This window comes from Cardiocondyla obscurior, linkage group LG22, assembly GCF_019399895.1.
Source record: "Cardiocondyla obscurior isolate alpha-2009 linkage group LG22, Cobs3.1, whole genome shotgun sequence".
In the NCBI taxonomy this organism is placed as follows: domain Eukaryota; kingdom Metazoa; phylum Arthropoda; class Insecta; order Hymenoptera; family Formicidae; genus Cardiocondyla; species Cardiocondyla obscurior.
This window is the reverse complement of record NC_091885.1, coordinates 3,775,514-3,797,323: the sequence shown is the minus strand read 5'-3', so window position 1 is coordinate 3,797,323 and position 21,810 is coordinate 3,775,514. Positions and strand designations below refer to the sequence as shown.

At 37.0% G+C, this 21,810-nt stretch overlaps 1 protein-coding gene and 1 long non-coding RNA gene across 10 annotated transcripts in view; both read left to right on the top strand.

Annotated features, from left to right (window-relative positions):
- The first annotated feature begins 4,218 nt into the window (after positions 1-4,218).
- On the top strand, positions 4,219-5,392 carry LOC139111034 (uncharacterized). 3 transcript variants are annotated; one of them, XR_011547141.1, is made up of 3 exons: positions 4,219-4,551; positions 4,667-5,184; positions 5,301-5,392. It is a non-coding gene; the product is annotated as an uncharacterized lncRNA (long non-coding RNA). The 3 variants fall into 3 exon arrangements; XR_011547140.1 differs by having other exon boundaries at positions 4,667-4,761; positions 4,877-5,376; XR_011547142.1 differs by having other exon boundaries at positions 4,667-4,971; positions 5,090-5,376.
- A 772-nt stretch (positions 5,393-6,164) lies between these two features.
- Nrm (neuromusculin) overlaps positions 6,165-21,810 on the top strand; it is a 122,043-nt gene continuing 106,397 nt past the window's right edge. For 2 of the 7 annotated variants that reach the window (XM_070671054.1, XM_070671055.1), the window contains exon 1: positions 6,165-6,916. In XM_070671054.1, coding sequence (XP_070527155.1) covers positions 6,817-6,916 — 100 coding nt within the window. In that variant the 5' untranslated portion in view covers positions 6,165-6,816. The remainder of the gene's footprint in view (positions 6,917-21,810) is intronic. The other 5 variants (XM_070671059.1, XM_070671058.1, XM_070671056.1 and 2 more) reach the window with 4 other exon arrangements.

Below are 21,810 nucleotides of genomic sequence, written 5' to 3'. Positions count from 1 at the left end.
TTGTCTTTAGCAAACTAGGACGCGTGATATTAAATTCTCCTGCTATCGCAAGAACTCTGACGCGCCATTCTCCTGAAAAAGAAACTCTCTATGAGTATTCGGATCAAATAATGGCGTGACATGTTCCATTTGCATTTCGCATTTTTCATTCGTTACGGCGTAGCGGCAATTCCATGACCAGAGGCATGCCATTAATTTCAATAACATTCATAAGTTTTTTTTTTATCGCGACATTTTTTGCACGAGAGAATTGCGTTACAATTTAACATAAAAAGTTATTGGTTCGCCAATGAATAGTTTTAATAAAAATTCCAAACTTCAAGAAAATGGTAAAATATGCTTCACGCAAAAGCTTGGCCATGCCCGTAAAAAGCTGACGCTAAAGCTTTTTCTCGCAACTCCGTCGAATCGGTCGTGTGAATGGTTAAGAGGGTAGAAACTTGTTAGCTGACTGATTCAGATCGACAAAAGCTGACAATTTCAGGGGTAGATACTTAGATTCGAGACAAAACCTGAATGTTCTACTCTCGTTGACGAATATTTCTTCATCAGTTTTTCACATTGCTTTTTAGATCTAAAAAAAAAAAATAAATTATTTCATACATTATATTTTTATCCTATAAAATACCAGCGCTACTATTATCTTATTATTGTTTTTCTTTTTAAATTAAAATGAAGCAATAGTAGAGTATATGCAAAAATAAAATTATTCCATCTCTTGTAGTACCGTAATAAGTGCGAAACGCAATTAACAGCAAAAAGGTGCAAATCAACCTTTAGAAACGGTTGCGACACATTTTCTGAAGGTTTTCCGAAGTGAATATTTTTTCTAAAGATTACACGTTTAGAGCAAATTATTTGTATCCTACTTCCGTGTAATATTTAATGGATTATGCGACAATGTCACGCAAACGTGCGGCCTAGAGTATGATAGCATTAGAGAGTAAGTCACGAAAGTAAAACACGCCATGCTATTATCGTCATTCAAACTGGCGGAAATCATTAAAAGACAATGTTAAGTGTTTTTATCAGCGTTATTTAGTTCTATGCATAGTCCTGTGCATTTACTTTAAAAAGCATTATCAAGCTTTCAATTATTTTGTTACGATATAAAACTTTATATAGTATTTGATTTAAATATTTTCAAAGGAAATATCATTTCTGATAAAATTAATTAATATATCGTTGATTGTTCACGTTTTTTGCAACCGTGTACGCTATACATTTCTCACAATCTTGGTAAATAATTATTTTTTCAAGCCTTAGGCGAGGTACACGAATGTTCACAGCGAATAACGCCTAACGAATGAATGTAAATTACATGGGCAAACCACATTATGCCGTCGGTAATTCGAATCACTCAAATGAACAGTCGGAACTTTTTATCACCGGCCCTGATTGCTGGCAGTGAGATTGGAATATTGGAACATTTTCAGAAGCATTTCTTCGTTATGGCGACGACAATTGCACCACTACCATTCTAGATCCCTAAGGATTCTCCGGTTCGAAAGATTACGGTCGACGTACTACAGTATTTCGATGGAATCGTTCTCGCCGTGGTGAAAAACGGGAACCCCGATAAGATTGCATCCGACCGAAGTAAAGGGTGCCGTGATATATGTACCTTGTTCACTTGAAGTCACTTGATTAATTATTATAAAAGAAATCTTGATGTTGTCGTCTCGGTGCTTTCGTTTTTCTCTTGATACGCACGATTATCCTGAAATAGATACACGTTATGAGAACTCACGTTAAACAAAGCGGTATTATTTAGTAGACTGTTATAATTAACGAGTTTTTAAAAATATCTACTAATATATTTCAAATATAGTAAAAAAAAAAATATATATATATAGGCAGAATAAATTTTTTATAGCCATATTGCAAATAAAATGTTTCACGCTATTTTCTTTATATAAATTTTATCACTCGACCGTGAATGCTGACTGTTTTTAAACGGAGGTGAACAAGCGGAAACGCACCAGACATTGCCAAGAGACTGGGCCAAACTATTTTAGGGAAACGTCGTTTCAATACTTTTTAGCTTTGTTTGAATAACGACATACAAGAAAAACAGATTCTTTTGCGATTCAGAATTTTAAAAAAATATCAGCAAAAGTTGGAAATAATAAAAAGTATGGGAGCTAAAAATAATTTCAATTTTCACTTATGATAAGAATGCAAATACTGTTACCTATTACATGTTTAAAGAAGTTTATATAAAATCAATTCCATTCGTCGTTTGATCTTTTATTATAAAAAGTAAAAGATAAAACGATAAGAAGAACCGCAACAATGGATTTGAAAATTGTTTTACTATTCGTTCGATGTTTCTTTTTATATTTCTTATGTATAAAAATATCTCGTGCTGCAATTTTTTCTCTCTAAAAGCAAAATAGGTAATCATATCGATTTTTGTGACGCTATTGAGTTTTTTTACGTAAAAAAAGTTTAATCTTTAATTAACCTTTTTCACTCTGTTCTTTCTTGTCTATTTTCTCTTAGAATATAGTTTGTTATTGCATTATATATTAATATCAAATGTTCTACGTAAAAAATATTTTCTCTCAAATAAATATAATTATTTGCGTCTTAAAATATTTGTATTCTTATTATAAATAAGCATAACTAGAATTAGCATGATAAAATAATTTAAAAAAATTATAAAACTCTTTTTAAAAATTCTATCGTACATATTGAATTCCAATGTGCATGAAAATTTAATTATAAAATATAAGAATGTAAATAACAAATAAATTTAATGCAAACTATTGATTAAATTTATCTATAGATGCATTAAAAACTTTTCTCTCAAGATTTCGTATATTCTTTTAATCTGATATCCTGTCTTCATCTTTTTCTGAGTTAAATTTAATCATGACCTGATCGGATAATCATTTCAAAAATAAAACGAATGTCATATGTTGAAACCTTGTGAATGATTGATTTAATACCAATATAAACGCAGGATTTTAAATTTTGTAAAATAATGTTTTACACTATCAGTGCAAAGCTTGTTAAAAAAAATGTCTAAAAAATATAACGAGTAATTATTATGATTTATATTTTATAAAAATTATGAAAAGTTTATTTTCTTACCCTGGGTATTTCTGTTTTAAACATCCAAACAGTGCCTCAGCAGTTTATGTGTCTTCATGAAAGCATTTGAAATACAGATAACATTTAGTGTCGCAAGAATGGAGATGCTATTTTGCGCAACAGTCGAGAAAGAGAATATCCAAGGGCTGGATACACTTTTATATGTGGCTACTCCTTGATCTTCTTTCGCTTTAACAATATTTTTCAGTGTCACAAAGCGTGTCAGGCAAAGTAAAGGATACCATTGTATTCAAGCCGAGATACATTTTTCCACAGTACAGAATTTATATCGTACGATATTAAAATTTAATCTAAATTCTGAGGAAACAGAAGTGCATCGTTAATTACGTTCATCACAACATTTAGGTTAGGCCGTTTGCATGTAGGTTAAAAAGATATCAAGAAACGAGTACGCAGACGTATCTTATATTAACTTACGTGCTAAATTGTCCCTCGGGACTCAGTTCCTGCAGGAGCTGGTTCAGCGATGCAGATCAAAACGATTTATAAGACCGAATGAATAAAATCGTATTCCACGCTCTGACTAGTTTTTCCGGATTACGCTGAACTGCGTTGCGAAAGTAAACAAGTGCTGACAACCGCGAAGGCGCGTAATGCACCGCGCGTCCGCGCTTCAACGTATCACTTGATCAGCACAGTCAGCGCCTCTCCTCATTCCCCTCCTCGCTCACCGGAAGTTCGGATGTGCTCTTCGTGGGACTCGCTGCCGTGGAAAATGAAAAGGAACGCGACGAAGGTACGATTGCGCTGCGATAATCGCTCGATCGTTCTTAAACGGCAACGCTGCTGCTCGGACGTATCTCGCGTCGACGACGACAGGGCATTTTCGAGCCGAGAGCGAAGAAACACCGGGCGACGAAACGAAAGGAGATCGCCTCGCCAGTCTCGCGTCGTCCGTTTAGGTAATTATATTTTATATGATTTTGAAGTTCTCTATGACTGCATTTTAGAGTTAAATATCGAGTTTCTGTCTGCACGCATATTGGGTATCGGAATATCGCGCTTTAATTAGTACGGTTGAGCAGTGCCTCGCGGCATCGGTGTGAATTTGTCGCGCCGCATCGGTGTGAATTCACCGCGCGGCGTCGGTATGAACTTGCCGCACGGCGTCGGTATGAAGTTGCCACGCACCGGTTGGATCATTCGAATTTTTCGTGCGATGAGTAGCGCGTCGCGTCGCGAACGGATCAACGTCGTCAACGCCCGATTAATTAGCGAAGTGCTGCGACAGATTCCGCACTGCAATTGCGCGGCGCGAATTCGTCGTCTTGAGCCGATAAACCGCGAGACGCGCTCGCTGAAACGTTCGTTTACTTGCAGTTATCGCGTGAACGACGAACTAACCGCAATTGCCAAGTAAAGAACAAAGGAAGGAGCCTGAGAGGTGAAGAATGCGACTTGGGAGGTATCTGGCGACAGTGAATCCACGGAGTAAGTAGTTGAACGATACTTTTTGAAGAATTTAACATTTGTACTTTCGTAAAAATATACGATGGATAAAAATTATTTCCTATTTAATCACGCACATTCTTTGAATAATTACTAGAAATAGAACGAACCAACCAAAGTTTCGGAGAGGAGAGAATGTTACGAGAAAGAGACGACCTGGAAAGCACCGAGCGACAGTGAATCATCCACGAAGTAAGGAACCGAATGCTACTTTTTGAAAATTTTATATTTATAAAGCTTCATAGAAATATACGATGGATAAAAGGATTTTCTGTTTAATGATGTATTGTCTTTGAATAATTACTAGAAATAGAACAAACCAACAAAAGTTTCGGAGAGGAGAGGATGTTGAGGGAAAGAGACGACCTGGAAAGCACCCAGCGACAGTGAATCATCTACGAAGTAAGGAACCGAATACTACCTTTTGAAGAATTTTACATTTGTAAAGTTTCATAAAGATATACGATCGATAAAACAATTTTCTATGTAATAATGTATATTGTTTTTGAATAATTACTAGAAATGGAACGAGCCAACGAAAGTTTCGGAAAGGAGAGGATGCTGAGAGGAGGATGCGACCTGGGAGGTATCGGGCGACAGTGAATCGTCCACGGAGTAAGTAGCCGAACAATATTTTTTTAACAATTTACATTTGTAAAGTTTCATAAAAATATACGATCAATAAAAAAAATTTTCTACGTAATAATGCATTGTCTTTAAATAATTTCTAGAAATGGAGCAAATCGACAAAAGTTCTGGAGAGGAGAGGACTCTGAGAGAAGGAGACAACCTGGAAGGCATCGGGTAATAGTGAATCATCTACTGAGTGAGTAACCAAACGTTATTTTTTAAAGAATTTTACATTTTTTAAATTTCATAAAATAATTTGCTGGATAAAAGAATTTTCTGTTTAATTGTGTATTAATTTTGGATAATCACTAAAAATAGAAAAAATGAATGAAAGTTTCGAGCTATATAGGGAGGGAATAACGCGTGAAAGTATAATAGTATTAATTATTTCTTGAAATACTGCTGAATCGTCGCATCTTCTTCTTAAAGTAGGATTTATATTTTACAAATAAAAAAGAAAGAAAAAGATATTTTACGTATATAAAAGGAAGTATTCGGTTTTCGTCCGCATATTTCGTATCGCATTCTCCTATCGCATACCTATGCACTCGTTAACGAAATTCGCGCGAACATGATCTACCCCAAGTCGGCTTGCGGCTTGAATCCGGCTTCGCATGGAGATAGGAACAAGAAGGGAGAGAAACCGGGGGGAGACTCCCGCGCACTCGGGCGGAACTGGATCGCACGGAAAATCTTAATTTGACATCCGCACACCAGCACCTTGAGTCCCCGTGCGGGTCTTTGCCCTGCTTCCGTCCCTTCTTTCCTCTTGCGGCCTACTATGCCGTACAACCGCCCCCATCGACCTTCCTCCTCGCATCTCTCCCACCTGGTATAGCTACCCGCACCCCTATCAGAAACGGAGGAGCTCCTCTGGCAGTCGGTTGTCGGCTTCTCTCAACCAGGGACATGCGCAGCGACCCGCGGAACGACAGGTGCGCGCCGCGCTGACGACCGCGAATCGCTTAGTTTCGGGTAAGCGCACGATTCGCCTCCACCGCTCTGTTCTCGCTTCGGGACGAGCCGACCCGCCAGTCGCTCGCGACTCCGACTCTGATTCGGTTGTCCGCTCTCGCTAATTTTATTACCGTCGACTTTCTTCTGGCTCGCTTAAAAAAATCATTAATAATCGGAGGAGATCGTCCGTCGGTGCTGATCGCGGAATTCCCCGTAAAGAGGATCATCCGCTAGATCCTATCGGGTGTCGTCAACGCCCTGGAAGACCTATCAACGTCCGTCGAATGCACGTGTTCTTCCTTTTGTTTTTCTTCCTACCTGTCTTCCTCCTTACGAAAAATCTCGTAAGACAGATACAATTTCCCCGGTCGCAGGTGCTGAACGTGTTTATCCAATTTTACCTCTCATCCGGACATTCGCGCGTGATTTTTACTCCGATTTACCGCTTTCAATGAAACGCGATTTTCATCTTACGATCGCTGAAAAATATACCTCGCGATTGTGAAGATAAAACGGTGAATTCTCGCCGATTTTGCTAATTCGACGGTGATTGTGGATTACTGTGATTATCTTGGTGAGCGCGTCCGGTGCTTTTGATGAATGTGATGCTCTAGGAAAGTTTAGACACGTCGACATCCCAGGTGGATCCCACTCTCGATCATGCACCGACGACAGAATCTCTTCCGTATAAGTGTGGGAATGCGAGCGGTGGTCTCCTTCCTGTTTCTCAACGGATTCGTCCTCCTACGCGGTGCCGAGGGTGAGTCAGCGACCTAAATTTCTCCCTCGAGATCGGTTCCGCGAATAAATCTCGGATTATCGTTAAGAGTTCTATCTGCACGTGTGATGCATCATATGCAGTCTGACAGGTGCTTGTCTAAACAAGATGCACGGAACCGCGGCCGAACGCCGCGAAAAATATAGATTCAACGCGCAATTTAATAAACAGATATGAAGGCAGCGTAGGAAAACCCGGAGGGATAAAAAAAAAATTTGAAGAATGCGTCTTTTAAGAATCGCAATAAAACAATCGGCCGTTGCATTTCTCAATGTGAGAAACGAGGCGTCTGCCACAATATAGAAATAAATTCCACCGTCAAAATCTATTTAACTTGCTATCTCGAAGTTGTTTTTTCATCCATAAATAAACGGATTTAAATGGATATGATGCTGTTCGCGGGGCAGAGTTTTCTTGGTGGCTCTTGCTCGCCATCAGTGACACAGTTTTGATTATCGAAGGCCGTTGTATTACGCATATGCGTGAAATAACATTTGCGTAACAACAAAATAATAGTAACGCCCAAAAATATCAGAAAGAAAATTAAATCATATAACGTTACGTTGAAATAATAAGATATTTCATATTTTATATAAAATCCTTATTCGCGATGTAACTACAGCCGTCTATATTTTAATAATTTTGTCCGACGGTATTTTTAACGAGATAATCCATCACGTAACTTTACTTATTATTATTTTTATTATTATACCTCCGCGAATTATAAATGATTAAATTACGTATTTTCGTCTATTAATAGAAAGCGCGAAAATAGAAGCAAAAGTCAATTTACATATGACATCAAAATTGTTCGCGAAAATGACTAGAATGGGGATAGGAGAAAATGTACAATAAGCTAAGAAAATGTACAACAGCCTTCAGACTTCTTAATGCTTGTCTGAAAAGTTGAAAAGCTCGAAGGAAGGAAGCCGGCCGACGGGTTGGGAAAACAATAATGCTCAGCGACCAGAAATTCAGAGAAAAATGCTTTTATACGCGAGTATAATTTCCCCCGTGGAAAAGCAACGTCCGGCTGTCCCACCTGCGATTCAGCGAAACGAGATTTTAATGTTGCACGAACGTGGCGAACATTCGCGCTCGCCGTCGTTGCATTTCCTAGCGCGAACCTATACGAGGAGACGGTGCCTCGCGTGTTCAAGGCCGCGGAATAATAGCCGTCGCGCACAGCCCCCGGATGTGTGCACGGCCATTGAAAATCAGATGAAAGGGAAAGAAACAGACGTCGGTATCTTGCACATCTTGAGGGGTTGCGAGAAAAATTCAAGCCGCACGCATACACCGGCGATCGCGTTGTGTACGCGATCCCGTTCATTTGATGTATCGTATTCAGCGCCGCGTTTCTACTCAAACTCCCGTATCGAGTGAAAAAAAGGCTGTCCTCGATTGTGTCTCACATTTCGAGAGAGAGAAAGAGAGAGAGAGAGAAAAAAAAAAGAACAAAAGGTATCCTAGTTGTTTTTCTATTTTTTTCGGATGCAATGCGAAGTTGTTGCCCCCTTGCGCCACGCGAAAATGCAGACTGAGATAACAGATTTCGCGAACACATCGAATTACCCTTTTGCAAGCTAAATCCCATCCCACCCGAGATCTCGCGCAGTCCAATCCATTATTCCTCTGCAGCGTATAATACGATGTTGCGCATTGCTGGCTAACCGCGCCGAGATAAATTATCTATTTTTATTAAAAATCAATTGTTTTGTTCATAATATATAGAGAATCTTATCAGAATTTAAAAATAGCGATACGCAGTCAGTGCATCGATATGTTGCATGACGATGAGCGCGCGGGGCTCTTTAAATATCCGTCGAGAATAAATTTACGCTGACCCTATCTACGCTATTATACACGATGCATACATAGATGTTATCTCATGTAAAAAAAAGGAGAAAAAAAAAAAAATGTATAAATCGTCGCGAGCTGCTTTCGTCGCTGATGTGTATCTTTGCATATAAACGACATCCTGAAAATCACTTAGCGCCGTTTTGCGGCGTTAGTGCCATAACTTTCGTCGCACGAAACAATTTGGTACTGTGCGCGCGCGATATATCATCGCGTGTCATTGATATGTTCAGGAAAAAGATTACATGTATAGGATATTAAAACACAAACTGAAAATAATCAAGCGAAGTAATAACGTAGCCGCCAGTCGTAAAAGAAAAAGTCGTAATGCAAAAAGTATTGTACTTCGACGAGTGGCTATTTAATTAATTCGAAAACATTTTGTTTTTTGTACGGCGCAAACGTTTTTTTTTTTACAAATTTTTTTTAATTAATGAGCACGTGAAGTATTCAAAGTTTATTCGACGTTTTAACAATTGTATTCCGAAGCTGTATTATAACGCGATGGAATTTTGCATCAAAGTTTTACATGCCTTATATAATATAATGCCTATTGCGTTTGCACATCGTGCGCGCAATTACGTCGGAAATGCTTCAAATTCTAGTAATCTGGAAGCACGTCACGTGTTGGCCAAGTCCCAAGCAAGTTCTAAATCTGTGTGGTCGCTTGCTCGGAAACTAACAAATATAATACGGTAGGCCGTGAAGCGCGTTCGCATGTGGTAAACGCACTAGGGAGCAAGTGCAATAGGAGCTTTCTAAAAGCGGCGACGGTCATTTGGAACGAGTCATGTCGTATCCGCATAGCAATAGCGCACATATAGAACGGCGCGGGCTACGAAAGTAACGCTTCTTATCGTTTTAATTCGAATTATTAACCTGAACGTGCCTCCGGCTTAAGTAACGTCGCGATAAAAATTAACGTTAAATTATTTGACGCTTCGTAAGAATTAACGTTCAAATTCGCAAATTGCGAAATCACGTATTTTCCACGACTATCACTCCTCGCTCGTGTATTGTTTCGCCTAACGTAAAAGGGAACTATAATGTAGGGGAGGCTTTTGTTACGGAAATAGTTTGTCACTAATTTCGTTTTGGACTTTGTTTCGCGGTAATCAGAACTTTCGTTAACTTTTGCAAAGTTTTATCAATTTACATTCAGGAGGATACTGTCGGGAGATATTAATAACAGTCGCGCCATGAATAGAAGTCTGTACCTGTAAATGCTTACTTCTCGCCGAAACTTTTGCATAAAGGTAAGCAGAAGTAAAGTACGAATTCCCTTCCCGTAATATTCTCCGGTGCTTGCGTTTTTTTTTTTTTCTTTTTTTTCTAAATATTCCTTTAATAAGCTACTTGACTTAAGAGTGGACAGTATTTCCACTCTTGAGAAAGTAGCGGCATAATTATTCGGGATAATTACGTGAATCAACGAGCCGTGAACATGAACGGACTCCAGAAATAATAGCTACTTCTCCATGTGGCGTTCCAAACGTATTGTTTTAGTCGTGCGCCCAAATACGTAGAATTATAATTTATTTTCTATTACAACAAAATTTAATAAAAATCTATGCTTTGTTCAAATAATTAAATTACATCAATATTAACTGTTTTTTTTTTTTTTTTTTTTTTTTTTTAAATTAAAAAATTGAATCTATGGAAATAGAAAAAAAAATTTAATTATCGCTATTTTATTGATTCCACTTTTTTCAATTGGATGTTTAAGATGGCACGTGCAGAAATAAAAAATTAATTACACGCAAAACGCATTCGTATTAAACAAATTGACCGTGAGAGCACTCGAACGAGATAATTATAGTTGGCGAATCTCAAGTTTCGTGTTAATCGCTCATATCTTTACATAACAGTGGAAACGCACGAAAACATCGCGACTCCGTTTCACGCTTATCAATTCCGCTAGCTTGGGAAGTTTAAATGAAATAAGTTTTTGGATATAGGTGTAATGTATATATGTATATATATGCCTTACATAACTTTGGCGTCATCCCCGCTGGCGCCGGCTCATTTCACGGGAAGTGTGCTGCAGACGGAAATAATTACCCTCATCACAAGTTCACACGATAATAATATTTAGATCCATACTCTTCGCTCCCAATATTTCGCATCGTATACGTTCTTTTTTTTTTTTTTTTTTTTTTTTTTACCACGCGTCAGACGACTCGCGTAAAACACAGTCGTAAAATACATACCTTTTGTTATTTTACGCGAGATTTATGTAGCAAAAAGATATGTTTTATTCCTTACGCGATGTACACGAAATCTCTGACGATACCCGGATTGCGAGTCGTGCAGTTTAATGGGAAATACGTTTACCTTCGCTTACAACGGCGCAACTCACGCGAACGGTTGCGGTCTTTTGGTTTCCCGTGTAAATTTACACTTAGAAGGATAATCCTTATCGAGACGTATCGACCGATATCAATTCCGGTCGATGCAAATTTTAGGTAAAACATCGATACACGGCGGGTTAGTTTGTGGATACGATGAATAGTCTTGCCGCGCATGTCTATTCTAGAGTAAGAAGATTATATCGACATATGCATGTGTATTTTGTTCGATGGATATACTATCGTAAAGTCCTACGGATTTGTGAGACGCTCAAATGCACACATACATATATAAACTTTAAGCCGTATATATACATATATTTTACTCTTGAGAAAAGGCGTAAGTGATAAATTAAAATGCAATAAAATAATCATACGAATAGATAAATACTTGAACAGCGAAATATTTTTTTTTTCTTTTTTTCTTTTTTTTTTAGATATTTACAAATTTACTGACTCGTTCCAAAAGACTTTACATACTGTTACATGAAAGCTTCAGTTGCACCTGAGAACATTTGTTTCTCTGAAGTATGCAGAACACACTAAACTCGTCTACTTTACTCGGTTAAGTAACTCTTGGCATTACAAGCAACTTTTCGCATTTTAACAACATAAACTATTCCAGTACAACACCTAGCAAAATGAAAAGTAAAGTTAGTTTACGGAGATACAAAATCACTTAATTAAATATTATAATTAACTGTTAAAAATGTCACGGAGCTGCTTTCGCTTTACGGATTTATTTGCGCGAACAATATTACTGTTATACAATTTTGAAGTCAATTAATCGATTACGGTTTCTTTGTCGACGGCGGCGAAAGTTGGAAGAAGCGTAACTTTTTAACGGAATAACGTCCGCTTCGCGGCATCTCGTCGTGCGGAAAGTTCAACGTATATAGATCGAATTCGAATAATCATCTTATTCGAATTTATTATGATATATCAATATTTTTAGACATGCATTTTAATTCTGAGATGACGATTGTTTACGATTACAACGTGAAAATATTTGACGTTGTTTTGTAGAAACTGAAGCATAAATAATATTTAATCACCTGATAAAATATCATTATTTCGTCATAAATATTATATTAGCAAATTATATAGATCACTGTGCTTTGATAACAATTATATACGTGTTAAACGGAACAAATAACTAAACGTAGTTTAATTTTACATAATTACTCTAAATACTGAAAAATCGGTGATTCCATTAAAGGGTATATCAAATTTAATTAAAAATAATTTTTTTTTAATGACACTCACGATACGCTACGTATACAACGGCGATACGGTTAAATAAACGGCGAAACTTTTGCACGTATTATTTAAATAATACTTGCTCTAAATTAACGTGAAAGGGAAATCGTGTATTTCTACACGCAGAAATTATCGTGCATCCTGGTGGAATTCGATATTATATATCATAATGTTGTATTTATCAGTGCCGCGGTGACACATAACTATGAATTAGGTGTGCAGATTGCAACACATGCATCGTATATTATTATGCGCGAATACCTATTGATTATGTTGTGACGAAGATACTGATTACAGCCGGGAATAAACTCATGAACTTTGCGCAGAAGTCACTACACGCATTCAATCGCGCGTTGTATCATTATATTTTAATTAACGCAATACAATCCGTTGTAAATCGAGACACTTGACGGCTGGAATTTTTCTCCGCTATTTACGATCGCGCGACGGTGATTTACGCACGTTGAATTAACGCGCTGTCATAATTCAATCGTAATATACTTCCTTCACGTCACGGCATTCAACGTCGCAACATTTATGCGCGAAAAAGATTTTAACGCCGGCGCATAATCAAAGCTGTTTTCACCTGATTGCGCTATTTCCATCGGCGGCGATGACCTGTTTAGACTTTCCTCGACTTCTACGGGGTTTTTGAATTCAATTCCACGGGCGTTATTTTATTTATATTACCGTCACATGCGAAGACTTAATTTAGGAGGATCAATCTCGCTCGCGTTATTTATGTTAGAAAACAAAATCGGGTATCGCTATCGAATATCTATACGCGAACTGTTCATATTCAATCGTATGCGCTGTAATTCCTGAAAGTTTCGAAACTACGGCTATAACCATGGCGACGTATTGCCCTCGAAATACTCATATCCTCGGATATAAAACGTCACTGTAGTCTCTCGTGTGTCTTAAAATTTACAATATTCGTAACCGGTGCCGGTGAAAATTTTTGTATGTCACGTGCCATGCATACGATCCCATTTTGCTTATGCCCGGGCTGCATTTCTCGGCACCCGGCTGACACGTTAATTTGTAAGCGTGTCAACCGCGGCCCCGTTTGTCTCGTGCATGCTGTTAATTGCGAGCTCGTGGCACTGTCAAGTGTGCTGAACAGCCTGCTTAATGATTATATTAATGGATTGGACATTCTCAGCGAAGTTGAACGAAATTGCTCAAAATTAATCATGCAGGACGATCGAACCTGTTCATTAGATGATTCCGCATCGAGCAGAGAGCTAATCGTACACGTCCGCCACGTGGATAAAAATTGTTGACCCGTAAACGAGTAATTACTTTATTATTGCACCAGACACGTTTACGATGCAGAGTCAAGTGTCGATTCTAAAAGTAGAAGCATCTTTTTGTTAAATAATTTTTTTTTTATCGCACGGCACGTTTAATTTAACGCATTAAAAATGAATTCAGGCATAAAATGTTCACGTGATACATTACACTATATCGGCTAACGTATTCGACATGTAGATAGAAATGTAAAATGTATTTTTCAAAGAATCTCATCGTCAGCACTGTCAGTTTAAAAAACATTTTCATAAACTGGACAGTAATCGAAAGATTCTAAAATTAGCTGTAAATCCGATATCGCTTTAATGTACGTAGCACAGATATAATAAAACATTTTTCAAAGTACAAATTTAATCGGGAAGCTTTACTTCATAGCTACCTCGTAGAAATATCAGAGCAGAGAGAAAAAAGAAAAAAAAAATATATAAAAAAAAATAAAATAAAAGAGTAATTAAAATTTTATTTGCAACTTACGGACTTGTAATTTTTGACAAGCCTACTAGTTAGCCCGACGAACGTAATCTATTGTTTAAAACGTATATTCGTAGTAAATCGTTCGCGCAATTATATTACGAGAAGTTATTTCGGATATAAGTTACTGAGAACGCAACTACCGCGAAGTTGAACGCATAACCGAGTTTCCAATAGTGACCGATATGAGGTCACATAACTTACGCTAGTTTAGATTCAGCCGAACTTCGTTACGGGAAGTTTGCTTAGGCTCGATGGAGAGATAGCGAAACGAGAAGGAGCCGTTAGAGTACAAGGGAGGATAGCCCGTGAATTGAAACGATCGTATCAATTCATAACCGCAGGAATGCAATGCATTTTGTTCATCGGCCACCGTTTGCGCGATTTGAAACTTTGATCTTTATTGGCTCGCATTAGGGGAACAACAAGTTCGCGTTAGAAGATTTTCATTCTACGGTTACTATTCTATTAGTAACGTCTATCCATTAGTAACTTTGGCGAATTTAATTGGTTACTTGTACACGCTGGCCTGCAGGAGATAGACGCAGGAATGATGAGACATTGGAAAAGCGATGAATCTCAAACGCGGCGAACCCGCCTGCGTGTAACGAAAGTCCAGATAGTTAGTGCTACGGTTCGCTAGCTTACACAAGAGATACGAGATTCGCTAGTCAACCACTTTGCCGTATACAATTCTATTACCTTGCCTTTGTAGGTATATTTCTTTATTAGATCGGCGAAACAAATAAAAATATTCGCGCTTTGACGTATCAATTTCAGCCGGAAAGTTAAAATTTTACAAATGCAAATGTTGTTTAAATTAATATAATATTCATACGTACGTTTAATTTCAACGTTTTCCTCCCTCCCGAAAAATAAGATAATACCGTGTATTGTTTAATTACATAAAAATGTAATTTTTTTTTCCAACTTTTAGTTTTTAAATACACATTTTGAACATTAATTTAAAAGCCATATTAAAGTAAAATGCTGTTTTTAATGGACAAATTGAATTCTTTGAAACACTTTTTAAATTACATTTAATTTTTGTTACGGCGCTTCTATGACAGATTATTTTTGCACCATATAACTTTCCATATCGGACATCGAATCTCATATATCGAAAATTTGTCAGTTTAATTTTCAGTGATTTATTCATCGTATAATTACTATTATATCTCTCGGCGACGAAACGGAAAACATCGATTTTAACGACTAAATGTGTGGTGCGAATAATCCATTACAGGTTTATAACGAAATCGAGTGTACCGTGTGCATTCAACATACTTATCCTCCCCCGTTACTTTAATAACAATATTAATATTTTTCTATCGTTTACATAATAAATTTAAATATTCATTGCACATAATAAAAATTTATAGTTTAGATATTTAATTTTACATATACAAAAAAAAAAAGTTGAAATTTTATTGCTGACCGGTTGATCGCAGGAGATAAATAATTCGCGTTAGCCGGTAACTTTATTTGTCAAACATATAACTATATTTTTTTGGCACGTATGAAACTCCGCCACCCGCGTGGTACCTGTTCGTCGACATTCGGCTGAAGAATGCCGCAGTGGTAACGTTAACGTTCGCGCGAGACAATGGGCCGGCCGCGCGCTGACGTTTATTTGTACATCTCGCCCGCTACCACCGCGCAGCTTAACGCGATATAAAGAAATTTATATGCCGAACATTACATCAAATATAATATCGAATATTTGTTTTAAAGTATTTATCACGAATCCGTAACCGGCGGAAGGAAAAAGCAAATAACGCGCGCCCTGTAATACTTGATTACATAAAAATATAAGAACTTATTTGAACTTCCGTTTCCGGCGAAAGGTAGATTAAAAAATTTACTTCAACTGATTGAAAAGAATAATATTATCTTAAATGAAAATACAAATTAAAAGTCGTAACCGTTCCCGTGCCGCAATTACCGATTTTTGAGTTACATTTAAGAAGGAAAACGAGAACAGGATATTTCTCTTTTAATATAATTATATCGGCAATAATGTACAATTTCGCAAGTATAATTATATTGCTCTTTCCCCAACCGTCTCTATGTTATTTAAACGAAAATACGTAAATACCATGCGGTTGGATATCTAACACAATCTCAACATGAATCATGCTATCGTGCAACGCTTTAATGAAATCCGGGACTGTCCTCTTCTCGTTTAGTGCCATTTATTCCGCGAGGCAGCACGGAGAATTCAGGATACTGCTGAGACTTTAAATATTTGTTATGTGCACAAATAAATTCAAATCCCAAAGTAAACCGTAATACCAAAATTACAGAAAATAGGAGTTTATAATTCTGCTAAAAGCACGGCGCGAGAGCTAGGAACATCGAAGGGAAACAAAATTAAAGGTACATCATCAAATTATGCCGTTCAAAACGCGTAGATATTTCCCCAAGTATTTTCATAATTATTCTACGCGGCCGTCTTATTTTCGCTAGAAGCATGGAACAGTATGTTCACTATGCTAGAAATCTGGAAATAAGTTAAGTTGTAGAACGACGCGGCGAAATACTTCGAAGCTTTAAGTTAAGCTATCCGACATTATTGCGCTTTCCCACCGCCGCATCGCTCCTTATTTTATAAAACGCTTCCTAACAAGTGCCTAAGTATCGTAAATGGTCGTTTACCGTAAGTGCATCTTTATTTACGGCGATTTGAAGCCCGGGCAATAACGCACCCGTGACGTATAATGAAACTCCGGGTTGCTCATCTCGTCCGAGCAACACGGCTTACTTTTTTTTTTTTCTTTTTCCGACCAACCACGCGCGATGGATCCCAGCGCGATAACGGAAATCTAAATATTTGGTGGATCATCGATAGACTTCTGCGTGCGCGGTGGATACGTTATAACCCTCTTTGTAGCCCGCCACCCCTTCGTAGCTATCGGCCGACAGCTAAATTCTCGGTTGGTTGAGACTCAAGACACGAACTCAATTCTGGATCGCTGCGAGCACTCCACCCATTTAGGAACAACGGCCGCACTCAATCGTGTCGACTTCACCGAACCCCATATAGAGTGTCTTAGAAATCCCGTTCTTTATTTAGTACTTTTCATCGAGTTTAGATTTCATTTTTCTCGGCGAAAGTCGTCAGAATTTACTCGATTTTAAATTACTTATAATAGAGGCAAGAAAACATTTTTTTTTTTATTTAAACACGCGTAGAAATCCGGGACTTATGATTTAGGAAAGGTTTATTTAAATACGGATAATCGTCTCGTTTTACGTCAGGTTTTGCTTTTAAGACTTAAAAGAATCACGGCGAGACTCGCCAGAAATATCTTTGTTAAGAAGAGAATTAAAATATTAAGAGACGTATACGCGGAACGTGATGAGAATTTTAGAACACCATGTATGTCGGCTAAAACGGGAGCTTATCGCAGTTGGAATTAGGTTCGCGAAGAGTAAAAGAAGTTGTTACATCATTACGCTGGTACGTTGGTCGCTACTCGAATGTATTTTCCCCTTCGTTTTCTTAACTCATGTAAACTGAGATAAATAGTCGATGATAACGTGAAAAATATCCGATATCGATTGTCAGGTTTGGTACTTTGAAGTATGGAAAAGGCCGGCCTGATCCATAAAGGATAAAGCGTCGGGTATTAAAATCATGTTGAGAACATGCACGCGATATATCTGCATCTATATATTTTTTAGATTATTACGCAGAAATGTTTGAGTATTTTTTTAAACCAAAAATATCGACTTACGAGAAACGAGATAAAGAAGTTTTGTCATCAAATTTTTGCTTCTCAGCCGCGATACGCGTAACATTTTATTCGGATTTCATCGCAATCGATTCAACGCTTCGGATACAATTTAAAGTACGATCGTGCAGATGCACGTGCATAGCATCGCGAGAAATGATTGAATCATGATCGTACGTCGTACCGTCGTATCTGATGGGCTTTCAAATGCGAAGAGTCGGTTTTCGTGTATTCGTGTTCCTCGCGTGTAATTTTATGAAAAATAAATCACCGCAATTTAAAAAAGCATTTAAATCGACACTACCGCTACATATTTTCAATTACATTAAATACATTTCATATTTATTGATATTTTTTTTTATATTAATTTTCTTTTTAGCGAACTAATCTATATCTATATAATAATTTATATCCGTGTGATAAAATAATTTTAAGCCTTTATTAAATTAGATATTGAACGGAACAAATGAGAAAATAATAAACATTACACGTTTATTGGAAATCGAATGTCGTAATTTCGTGCAGCTTGCTCAGAAAATTCAGCAGTAACGAGCAAACGTTTGCCTTAACAAAAAACAAAGTTCCCACAATTAGAAAGTTTCGTTCGCGAGAACGTGGAGACCTTACGCTCAATGGTAGATATATTTCCCCCCCGTCTTTAACTCGCCGTTCGCTGTACGTCGTACGTTTATTCCTATACGAGTAAATTTTCTAATCAAGACCACTGTGAATTAAAATGCTCCCCGTGGAGTGTGTAACTTCGTCGATTGTGCGGACGCAATATATATCGATCACAAAGTTTTTACACGCTTTTTCCACAGTTCTTTCGCACTTTATCCTGCATCGTGTAAGTCGATTGATGAATGGCTCCGCAAACAAAAACGCTAATTCGTTTACGTCACTTTTCACGACCGTGCGCAAACGTACATTCGTCCTAAATTAAATTTTTAATCATATTTTAATTTAATTTCAAGTATACTTGGCGGAGGAAATGTTTGAACGTGATTTTCATTTCTTTTCAACGACCTATTGTCAAGCCCCGCTCATCGCTAAGTCACGCGAAAAATTAATTAGCGTAATAAAAATTCTTACGCAAACATCTGCCGCGCGATATCCGAAGCTCATATTAATATAAGCTATTATGTTTATATTTTAATATAAATTTAATGGTGACCGTATAATACTTTTTCATCATCGACTGATCGTAATTCGCCTTCGGCTTATGTAGCTGAATTTCTATTCGAAAGAAATGTCTTGTTTTCCTTGAATATCTCACAGTTTCAGAGCTCTCTAATGGAGTTCCATTAAGCTTCTTCCTTTCAGCAATTTTCTTTTTTTTTTTTTTCAAATTTGTGCATTAAACTTTCTGCTAATAACAAACTTCGCAATGCTTTAATAATGAACATGAAAGGATTTATTACCCGTAACTATGCTTCTCTCGTTGAACTAAGTTAGCGAATTGAATACGAAAACAAATGATAAACGAGAAGCAATGGTTTGAAATCGATTTTTCTCATTGTCAAAAACAATGGAGTTTTAAGTGTGATTCATGTATTTAAAATGTGAAGAAGGTTAAGTGAAAAACACATCGCTGAAAGATTTCGCTAACAATGAATAAGCCATTTCGAGCGTGAAAATAATATTTTCTACCGTGCATAGCAATTGAAATATAAAAATTTAAAACACTAAAAGAAATCACGCTACGCGCGCGCTATTTTTTAAGAGACCCCAATTAAAAATCGGGTCGTCCTCGATCTTGAAAATCGCGAAGACCGTCTTTGCCTGGACATATTAATTAAATATTAAAATTACATCAAACCTCAAAATCGCCGACTTAACAGCCGACGTTGACTCTCGCTTGGCGTGAAGCAAGCCAAGCGAGAGAGAATCAGCGTCGGTTTTAAGCGATGACAATTAATAGCTTATTTACGCGTCACATCAATTTTTTAAGATAGGATACAATTTTTTCCTCTCCTTTCTTTCTTTCTTTCTTTTTTTTTTTTTAAAGAACGTTCCTCGTTTAACATAAGTTAGTTTTTTTTTTAATAATACTGCTTACGTAGGCAAATAATCAGTGCGAACATTCCTGCGCCAACTTTATCCATTTCACTACAAAAACGTTCGAAAAGTGACGTGACGTGTGAAAGCGAAATCCTATATTCCGCTGCGTACAATCGAACCAGTTAGTGGAAACGCGTTTGTTACAACATTTCCAGTACCAAAAATAGCGTTAGTTTTGCCGACATGTTGGCTGTTACACGCGTACCGAAAGTTTCTTCCTCGCTTCGCGCTTGATCCGTTGATTTTCGAAATGCCCTTCTCTAGAAAGGCCGCAGAATCAGCGTTCTTGAATATCAATCTGACGAATCGGAAATGTAATATCCGTTACCTATCTTAGAAATGTCAGTAGATATCTGCGCGAAGTTATGATAATGACTCGCATATATCTTCCATATGTTGGAATAAATGTCTTCGTAAGGAATAGCCGACGTGTTACATCCCGTTAAAAAAAAAAATTGATGTCAAGAAAATAATCCTTTTTATTGTCTTTTTACGCGACGCCGATTAAATATCTCGCTTGGCTCGCTTCGTGCAAAACAAAAGCAAATATCAGCTATCAAGGATGACGCTTTGACGTTTAGTTCAATTTAAAACTGGGATCATTAATTTATTACAATTTTATTACAACATTTATACACCTCGATTTATCGCGACATTCGTCGATTAAATGACTGATTAATAATTTTCGTAATAGTCTTAAAAAAACTTAATTTATTTAATTAACTTATGTTCGAATATAATGAGACGCGCGTGGCGCGCGCTCTGTAATTTCTAATAAATTATTAAAAAAAAAGTAACAAGTAAAATATCGAACGGAATCATCGACTATTTATCCGATTATAAGAAAAATTATTTCTGATATATGAGTGGCATTTGATGATCAATGACCATATACTCGTGTAATTGATTTATTTATACGAAATATGAAGCTAGTACTACATTTGACTAACAGCTAATAATTGTTATTTGTTTAACTAAACTTCATGTAATGATTTACGCGCAAACATGAACTTTAGTATATAATTTCGTTAATTAATAATATTCGAATAACTAGAACGATTAGAATATTTTCCTAACTTATTACAATTAAATGACAGTCCGCTGAAGATAAACTCGCGCGGCGCGCTCATACTTGATAGCTTTTTATGTTGCTTTTAATGCCACTTGATTTCTCTTTACCAGTCCGCAAAAGAAGTATAAAATGCTTCAAGAGGTAAAATGCTTCGCGCACTCACAGGCTCATTAAACATCTTTTAGTCGACCTCACTTTACTCAACTTTTTCTGCGATCTCGTTCAGCAGAAACTTAAACGTAATTTTATAGATTTCCAGTCGCATTCCAAGTTTCACGGATTTATACATTTTTAAGTACAGACATTAATTACAGTTATAATTCGGGGATACGCACAATCCTCTATTTCGATATAAAACGCACGGTGAGATAAACAAGGACGAATGCTCTCTTTATGTCGTATAAACTATTTTCCATTTAAATCAACGTGTTTTATAATCGCTTTAAATCATCTCTCATGCTCTTATACTTCAAACACTCTGTCACCATTTTCACAACTTTACGATTTTTATCATGATAAAAATGTCACATACCTTTCCCGTAAGATTTCCGGCAGTAAAAGGTTCAGAAACCGCTTTAACAAAGGTAAACTTTGGTCGAGTCATTTAATTTTCCTTTTATCTAATTTTTCGTGTCTTTTCACTCAACTTTTAAATTTCCAGTTACTCGCCAATCGCGAGTTCGTTGATCGTAATTTGAAAGAATAATGTTTTATCAAAAATGTTAAATCTTTGGTCAAAAAATTCGTTTGTAC